This window comes from Nannospalax galili, unplaced genomic scaffold (genome assembly GCF_000622305.1).
Source record: "Nannospalax galili isolate Female #2095 unplaced genomic scaffold, S.galili_v1.0 scaffold1086, whole genome shotgun sequence".
Classification (NCBI taxonomy): domain Eukaryota; kingdom Metazoa; phylum Chordata; class Mammalia; order Rodentia; family Spalacidae; genus Nannospalax; species Nannospalax galili.
In genome coordinates this window covers 1431369-1440709 of record NW_008354345.1, presented here as the reverse complement: position 1 = coordinate 1440709, position 9341 = coordinate 1431369, and the positions used below count along the sequence as shown (strand labels likewise).

Sequence of the window (9341 nt, the reverse complement as noted above, 5' to 3'; positions counted from 1 at the left end):
GTATGTGTGTATTGCCTGCATGTAGGTAAGTGCACCCGTGTCATGCAATGCCCTCAGAAGACAGAAGAGGCTGTCGGATCCCCTGGAACTGGAGCTATGGACAGTTGTTAGCTGCCATAGAGTGCTGGGATTTGAACCCGGGTATTCTGCAAGAACAGCAGTGTTCTTAACTGATGAGCCATCTCTCCAGCCTGGAGCTGCATTCTTTTTAATCATCAAAAAAGCTTATACTGTGTTTTATAAGTTTCCAATTTTGTGGTAGGCCACATTCATAGTTATCTTGGCTACATGCATTCACAGGTAGCCTAGGGGCTATAGATTGCTCATGCCTGAGTCATCATTGTACCCAAGATCACCTTGGTAGGGGCATGCATCTATAGTCCCAGCTACTCGGGAGACTGAGGCAGGAGAATTACTTGAACTCATGAGTTTGAGACCAACCTGGGCAATATAGTGGGAGTCTGCCCTAAATAAAGCAACAAAAAAGGTCCATCTTGCTTAGTAGCTCTGTGTCCTTCAGGAGCTCCTCCCCAGCAAACCTCCACAGGCTTTAACAGTTTTCTCAATAAAAACGCTGAGTGACGAGAGTTATCACTTGGAAAGACACCCCTCAAACTATCCAATACAATCAAGTTCTCATAAATTCCTCAAGTTCGAGTGCAATTTGATCAAACATCTCAAGCAGGAATCACTTTTACCAAGACTATTTTGCCTTGTGACACAACTTATATCCTGCCTGTCTCAAATCTCTATCAGAAGAGATATGGAAAGATTAGCTTATAGAGGAGGAGGAGGATTTTCGTCATCTCCCCATCTTCAAGTTCCAACCCCCTTGATTACAATGCTAGCATTCAGAGTCGAATGCTTCCTTTACCCAAAGGCAGACAGACACTCTGCTTGCTAATTCAACAGAATTCACCCATTTATATTTTTATTCAATTAATACGTATTTATCTCTTCCTCTGTCTGCAGTCCTAAGTACAAGATTTAGTTCTTTAAAAAAAAAATTCTTTGGGGGCTGGAAAGCTGACTTGGAGGTTAAGAACACTAGTTGTTCTTGTAGAAGACTCGAGTTTGAATCCCAGCACCCGCATGGTGTCTAACAACCTTCTGTAACTCCAGTTCCAGGAGATCTGACTCCCTCTTCTGTCCTCTGCAAGCACAGTGTGACACAGCTGCAATGCAGGCATATCACTCATACACATAAAAATAAATAAATAATACAGTTTAAATTTATTCTTAATTTTATGTGTATGCATGTATTGCCTGCATGTAGGTAAGTACACGGGTGTACTTGTGTTGTGCAATGCCTGAGGAGGACCGAAGAGGCTGTTGGATCCTCTGGAACTGGAGTTACTGACAGTTGTTAGCTGGTGGCTCTTCTGCAAGTACAGCCAGTGTTCCTAACTGCTGAGCCATCTCTCCAGCCCAATAATACATTTTTTGTTGTTGTTGCTTTTTTTTTTTTTTTGGTCTTTTTGAGACAGGGTCTCCCTGTAGCCCCAGCTGTCCTGGAACTCACTATGTAGACCAGGCTGGCCTTGGACTCACAGAGATCTGCCTGCCTCTGCCTCCCGAGTGCTGGGATTAAAGGCGTGTGCCACCATGCCCGGCTATTACAATACAGTTTTTTAAAAGTTAAAAAATTCCTTCGTAATTTCATATATGAATATGAGGTATTTAGATCACATACCCTCACCTCCCGTCCAATGTCATGTTTTTTAATAGCCAGTTGAGTCTAATTAGTGCTCCTGTACGTACATGGGTGTAGGGCACCAGCCAATACTCCATTATGGAGAGGGAAGGTACTCACAAGACCCTACCCTTAGCCAAGGAGTCCTTGGTTCGTGGTAGCTGGGAAAGGGAGATTCAGTTTTCTTCTGTGTGACCCATTCTACGTTACCCATGCTCCAGCCGTTCCTTAATACTTCTTTTAAGTAAAATACCCAAAGCCTGAAAGTACTAGAGATGTATGACATAATAATAATAATATACAAAACTGATTGAGATACAGGGTGATCAATGCTGTCAAAGCACAAGTCCTCCTAAGAGGACAGGGATCGATCATGTTTTCCAAACTATGTCTTTGGTGGCATTGTGATACATGATGCCTCGGCCGGTGCTCAGCACATGTTTATTAAGTGAGCTTTTTCAGTGACTCTAAGGAGGGCAGTTGCATTCAGACCTTGTGATATTTGCTTCTACTAAAATGACAGTAACTGGTAAGATTTTGGGATCAACTAAGTGGCCTGGCACCCAGGATCCTCTCCAGTGGTGCCTGTCAATGGTCTGAAGTTCTGCAACTTAAATCTTAAGGATGTCAGAGACACTGATGGTATCCACGCATGGAAGTCCAGACTAAAGGTCCTGGGATCATCATAGACTTGGCTAAATTTCATTGTACCACTCACATACTGTTATTTAGAAATTCCATCAAGAAGTTCTCTCTCTCTCTCTCTTTCTCTCTCTCTCCCCCTCTCCCCTCCCTCTCTCTCTCCCCCCCCAAACAAGAAGAACAAATTTATTAGGATGCTGTTAAAATTTTAAGTTATATAAAATATGTAGCATTTGGTCATTTCCTTGCTTAATGAAGGATCACTGCATATTTACTGAATTTCTTTGTGGGTTAAGGGCACCAGGATCAAAGTTCAATAGTGCCTGAAAGATCACAGCTGACTACTTAAAAAAATTAAATGTGCATGAATATTGTCTCCATCATTGAAAATTAGGAAGTCAGAGCTGGAGAGATGGCTCAGCAGTTAAGAGTGGTTGCTCTTGCAGAGGACCCAAGTTCAGTTCCCAGCACCCTCACTAGGAGGGTCAAACCACCTGCAGATCTGGCACCTCTGGTCCCCATGGGCACAAGTACTCACGTGCACATATTACCCTCCCCCCATATATACACATCGTTTTAAAATAAAAACAAGCCATTACTTACACCCGTGTCTGATTTTTGTCTTTGGCAGACGGAAGGGTTTAAATACCCCAGGCCTTCTTCAGTCCCGCCTTCTCCATCAGGATCTCAGACGTCCAGTCCTCAGAGCAGTGATGTGGAAGATGAAGGAAATGAGGATGGGCGATACAACGAGGAGGAGGAGGCGGAGAGGGATCGGCGCAACATCAAGTCCCCGTTCGCTCTGAATCACGTTCCTTGGGGGAAGAAAAAGCTTCACGGGGAATACAAGAACTGAGCGCCACCACCGGGCAAGCAGAGCTGATGGAGTGGAGCCTAGCAAACGAGGCTTTCAGAGAATGAAAATGACCCGCTTTTATTTCTAAGAATTATAAGGAATTTATTCTCTGCTAAAACAAAAAAAAAAAATTAAGCGATGAAGTGAATGACAGCGTTTGTAATTTAGAATAAAATGCAAGATTTTATCTCCGAGTCTTGTTTGCCCTGTAAATGTAGACATGAGAAGGCATCTTAAAGGGGGAAAGATTGGAGGCATTTTGAAGATGGTTAATTTAGCTGGGGGTGGCAGGTTCATGGCTCTAATCCTACCACTCAGGAAGCTGAGGCAGGAGGAATTCACCAGTTTGAAGATTAGCTTGGACTTTATAGTGAGTTTCAGGTCAGTTTTGTCTACAGAGTAAGATCCTATCTCAAAAAAAGGAGGAGGAGGGTGAATTTAAGCAATCAGGATTTTTAGGCTACTGATTATTTTTTAAGTTACCATCATAATCCTCTGATTAATATTTCTACAGTGCCTACACTCTACTAAACAAGTCTCCTCCACCAAAGACCCAGATCTTAACCATGACTGGATGACTCACATTTTAAATAAACAAGATTTTATTATTCTTCATCTTTAATGTATACTAAAACTATGAATTTATATTTAGCTTTGTAGAAGATTTTTTATTCAGAATCCATGCTCAAATTAATGATAGAAAGATGTTACCACCTACAGTGCATGACCTTATTGTAACATTTTGTTGTTTAAATGGAAATTTCAGTTAATCTTCTAGAGATAACAAATTGTTAAACCCAAATGAATAAATATATAAATATTTAAAGCTTTCATTTTCATTGATAATATCTTGTTTAAAATATTTTAGATATCAGAATAATATATGTAAAGCATCTATAATTAATTGTACCTAATAATATTATTGAAAACTATCTTTTAAAAATAAGAATTACCCAAAAGTAAATATCTACTTCAATATAAGAACAATGTTTCTAGCCAGGTATGGTAACACAAGTCTTTAATCCCAACACTGGAGAGGCAGAGGCAGGTGGATCTCTGTGAGTTCAAAGCCAGCCTGGTCTACATAGCGAGTTCCAGGTCGGCTGGTGCTACAGGGAGACCCAGTCTCCAAAACACCAAAGAAAGAAAGAAAGAAAGAAAGAAAGAAAGAAAGAAAGAAAAAAGAACAATGTTTCTAACATATTCTGTGATATGTTTAAGGAGACAGTTGAATAATTTTACTTAAGCAAATTTATGTTTCGAATGTAATAAACTCTAAACCCACAAAACACTGACGACAAATCTCCATGTCCACCTGGTCTTTTTTCATAACTGACTAGCCATTCACTTTGTGTCTTGCATGGTGAACACTTGCATGGTGACATATCAGCTGAGCTTACACTTTAAAAACTCTGCAGAAATGTTAGTCTTCCAGTGCTGGATTGTTGAGGGCAGTGGAGGATTTATAGAGGCACTGCGCACAAGGTTGAAGGTCAGAAGGAAACTGCTACCTGTCCCTCTTTCTCTGTGGAGGATGTGGAAGCTTTCCTTCCAAGGGAGGAAAGTAGCTACAAGCAATGAATTAAACCAAAATAGAAGACGGTTGTAAATTCACCTTCTTTTAGAAGTTCAAGAAGAAAGAACATACGTTATAAAACCTAACCCTTATAAAATATCTTCAAATGCTAGTTAGGCCTTGGTCTATGGGGCAGTTTGAAACTCTGAACCAGAGAACAGAAAAATATGATAGGAATTTAGATTGTAGAAATATTTGCTGAATGGCCAGAAAGATTTCATGATCAAAGCAGGGAGAGGACTCAAGGGTTATGCAAATCATGAAACCCTGTCCACAGCAACATAGACAAAGTGTGTATTCCCATCTGCTCCTGATTGGAAACTGATCTATGCCTGTTGAAAAGAGGAGGTATGCAGTAAAATACATCAGTCGCCAGCAGGCATCTTGGTGCCTCCTGTTCAATGAGGGACACAGTACTGTGAGAGGACATGCATTCAGTAGAACACACACAGAAATTAGTTGACTTGAAAACACCTGGTTTGAGTGGTAGAGATGGGGTTCCATCCTATGCTCTGCCCAAATCCATCCTCTGCCCCAGCCATTTATATATTCTTTCCACTAGACCAACAAAGTCTGTGAGGAGAAAAATGAAGTTTTTCATAGATGACTCTGCATATGAATTAATGTGTGATGTGCCTCAGAGTTACAGAGATAAATGATCTGGTTGGGAAAAATAAATGTATTCATGCATTGGGAGACAGGAACTGTAAAAGACAATGTATGACTTAGGGCTGTGGTGATGGCTCAGTCAGCAAAGTTTTTGCTATGCAAACATGTGGACCTGAGCTTGGACTCCCAGCACCCACATAAAAAGCCACGCATGGTGGCGCACACTTAAAATGCTAGTTGGGGGGAAGTTTGAGGGAAGTTGATCCTTGATCAAGGCTGCTGGCCATTTAGTCTAGCCTAATCAGTGAACTCCAGGTTCAGAGAGAGACCCATCTCAAATATAGGGTGGAGAGGCTGGAGAGATGGTTCAGTGGTTAAGAGCACTGGCTGCTCTTGCAGAGGACCTGGGTTCAATTCCCAACACCCACTGGGCAGCTAACAATGGTTCGTAACTCCAGTTCCAAGGGATCCAATGCCCTCTTCTGACTTCTGTAGGCACTGCATGACACAAGTGTACTTACACGCACGCAGGCAGTGCATTCATACACATAAAATAATAAAATATGAAACAAAACAGATTCAAAGTTGGTAGATATTCATCTTTATTGGCCAAAACCAGATGCAGAAGGTATGCGAGCTGGAGGTTGATGTAAACAACCCAGAGCCTCTTCGCTCTGTTGTCTCAGAATGACAATGGTGTTGGTGGGGTTCAGGGAGACATTTATCAGAAGGCAGCATGCACCGTGCAGAAAAATAGCTAAAAGTAGCTGGAAATCCTGCCGAGAATGCCCCAATACCTGTGTATATGTTGAAGTCAGTAATCGCCCAGTTTGAAATACCAGCCTTCTAATGTGAAAATTGTTTAATCTGTGACTTCATTCATTTCATTTCTACAAAGGTAGAAATAAAGAAAATTGCAAAGACACTCTGTTCTGACTTGAATGTATGTTCCACCTGAAACTGAGCTGAGATTTGATTGCCATTGTGGGAGGTGGGGCTTTTAAGACATGATTAGAAGCTTTGGGTGTGAAGCTCAGTGGTAGAACACACACTGCGCATGTGTGGAATCCTGGGTCACACCCAGAGCACAGAAAAAAATGTCTTCAGAAGTAATTAGGTTGCTAAAAGTGGTTATCACAGTTCTCTGGGGTCTTACTGGGTCAGTTACCACGAGAATGTGTTGCCATGGAATGAGCCCACCCCTCCTGTCCTACCCTTTCCTCCCACCCCTCCTGTCCTGCCCTTTCCTTCCTTCTTTTCCACCAGGCTATGAACTGGCAATAGGCTCTTACAACCAGTGACGGGATACCAGAGAAATGTTCTTGGACCTTCCAACCTTCAGAACCCTGAACCAAATTAAATCTCTTTTCTTTACAAATTACTGAGCCTTGGGTAATCTGTTATAGCAGTGAAAGCAGACAAAGACACACCCTTAGAAGATTAGAAAGGTTATCAACCTGGGTTTTAACTAGCACTTTTGTGTGGCAGAACATTTAAGGAATTCAAGTACTTATACTAAGTGCAGCTATATTGTAACAGCTATGGTCATTTAGACAGCTTTTAAAACTATAGTTTGAAACACTTGAGATTTTACTGACTAGCTATGGGGAGAACCATTTCACCAGAGAGATGTTCAAAATGCTCTTGAAACAGATAAACTATTTAAATAAGCAATCTGTTCAAGTTTATGTCCCTTAAGTAATTAGTGATAAATTGGATACATAGGTGCTTGCTAATAAATTCACTTTTAAATTTAAATTGTACTAAATGACAAATGCCTTTGATAATGCCACATAGAGTTTTTAATGCTTACATATTGTATTTTTCTGGCAGAGGCCAATGTTACATTAACTTAAATACAGTTTTATTTATTCAGTTATGAACTGAGATGCAGACAAATCTTATATAAACGGTCTTAATTACTCAACACTGTGAAACTGGAATTCCAGATTGAAGGGACATTCACATAAAAATGTTTTATGACCACAAAGTAACATATGTGTGCTGATGGCAATAATAATCAGCATTTTTCACTTAGAATGCTTGCTCTTGATAACTCTGAATGATTAAGTCAGACATACCATGGTGATCATGTCATAATTCCAAATAATCTATTTTTCTTGCTGCAGGGGTGTGTGTATGTGTGTGTGTATGTGTGTGTGTGTGTGCATGTATGAGTGTGTTCAGATAATATTAAACCCAAGTTGACTCTGCAAAGGAATAAATGATACAAATGGCATACACTTGTGTTATCAGAGTGCCTTCATGTAAACTTATGATGTCAAGTAAAGTCTAGCGCTCTAGGCATTTAAGGTAAGCAGAGGAGTGCATTCCACTGAACCTGTCCAGCCTATGAAAATGGGTAACCTCTGAACACCCACTTTGTTCCCTTTGCAAACCATATAGTCTAGCAAGCTACATCAACATCTGCTTATGTCCCAGGATGTTAAGATCCAAGTTTCTAAATGGAATTCAGTTAGATCCTTTAGGAGCTTAAGGGAGCCACGAGCTCTGGGTCTTCACCAAGCTTCAGCTTCATGGAAGGGGTCCCCTCTCTCAGCAGCGACACAAAAGTGTTTTCCCAGGAACTTTATCCCAGATATCCTCTTCCCACTTCTCTTCTGAGCTGACCTCACCTGGATGAGCTGCAAAGAGCCACACGACCCTTTCCATTCCACATGACCACAACTCCATTGGGGACGAGAAAGAGGGAAACAGAATCGACACTGAGCGGCAGCGAAGGGCAAGTGGGTGATGGGAAAGGATCAAGACAGGGCCTGACTGTAGGGAGAGGGACGGACATTTCAGAGCTGTCGGCCTTCTCATTAGAAGTGCTCTATAACATCCAAGGGTACATAAGACACAGCTCACTTGAACGAAGGCAGCGGAAGAGGTGATGGTGTTCTTAGCCAAGAATTCTGAATTGCTTCTGAAAGCGTACACTAGTGGTACAGGTGTCTAAGGTTACAAGTGTAGTAAGAATGGTCCATGGGTTTTATTCTCATGGTTTGTGGCTTCAACATGAACAGAACTGTACTTGAATGTGGGCTGGTATGTTTTCACCAGCCCAGCAGACTGTCTTCCAGGAGTCTGCCTTGATCAAAATTTTCTTCTCTGTCTGTAAGAAAAAAAAATACTTAAAAGGAACACTTAGAATTGGGTTTTGATTTGTTTGGCTTTAAAAATTTCCCCGTCACACTGGCAATTCACATTTTACATCCAGATAGCTATGTCCTTGAACTTATGATGCCCCTGCCTCTACCTCCCAAGTGCAGGGATTACAAACATACACTATTTCACCTGGTTTATGCAGTACTGGGGATTGAACCCAGGGCCTTGTGTGTGCCAGGTGAGCACTCTACCCCACTGAACCACATCCCTAGCCCCTACATCCAATTTCTACAATAAATGAAATGGCAAATGTAGTAGGCCTGGTAGCACTCTGAAAGGGCCTGGAATCCTGCTGTGAATAATATGCCACCTGTCTAAAACGTCTGCCATGAAGCAGTTTAGCCCTATATTTCCCAACAGGTGTCTTGTAGGAAAGGTGACACAGGACCACAGTTATGAAAATTGCTTCCTTGGGAGGTTTCTTCTGGAGAGGTGATGAGATAAAATGCAGAGGCGTGTGTTAGCTGGATGGGGATGCAAACCCGTCAGGTCCAGATCGTTGAGTGTGTGGAAGAGTGTGGAGGATATACCTAAAGGGTAGAGCACAAGAGGCTCATGGGACCCTAAAAATAAAGAGGGGCTAAAACCCAAAATGTGGTGGAGAGGAGTGGCTGGAGGCAGCACCCAAGCCCTAAATGTTTCCAGGATTATCTTGTAGGTAAAACTACCTTCCCTCAGTTAGACACAATATAACCTGAATGTCTGGCCTCCCTGGATTGCTCATACCTTTTGAAATATAGCCAATAATGGGAAGAACCTGCCCCCCCCCCCCACAGGGGAGGGAGGAAGGGGGA

The 9341-nt window shown here is 41.8% G+C and overlaps 2 protein-coding genes across 3 annotated transcripts in view; one reads left to right on the top strand and one right to left on the bottom strand.

Annotated features, from left to right (window-relative positions):
• Gys2 (glycogen synthase 2) overlaps positions 1–4017 on the top strand; it is a 53377-nt gene extending 49360 nt beyond the window's left edge. Inside the window, exon 17 of one of the 2 annotated variants that reach the window (XM_029555238.1) lies at positions 2967–4017. In XM_029555238.1, coding sequence (XP_029411098.1) covers positions 2967–3191 — 225 coding nt within the window. In that variant the 3' untranslated portion in view covers positions 3192–4017. The remainder of the gene's footprint in view (positions 1–2966) is intronic. The other variant, XM_008851597.2, reaches the window with a different exon arrangement.
• A 3279-nt stretch (positions 4018–7296) lies between these two features.
• The window catches only part of Spx (spexin hormone), a 9498-nt gene continuing 7453 nt past the window's right edge, over positions 7297–9341 (bottom strand). The window contains exon 5 of the mRNA XM_008851603.2: positions 7297–8494. Coding sequence (XP_008849825.1) covers positions 8436–8494 — 59 coding nt within the window. The 3' untranslated portion in view covers positions 7297–8435. The remainder of the gene's footprint in view (positions 8495–9341) is intronic.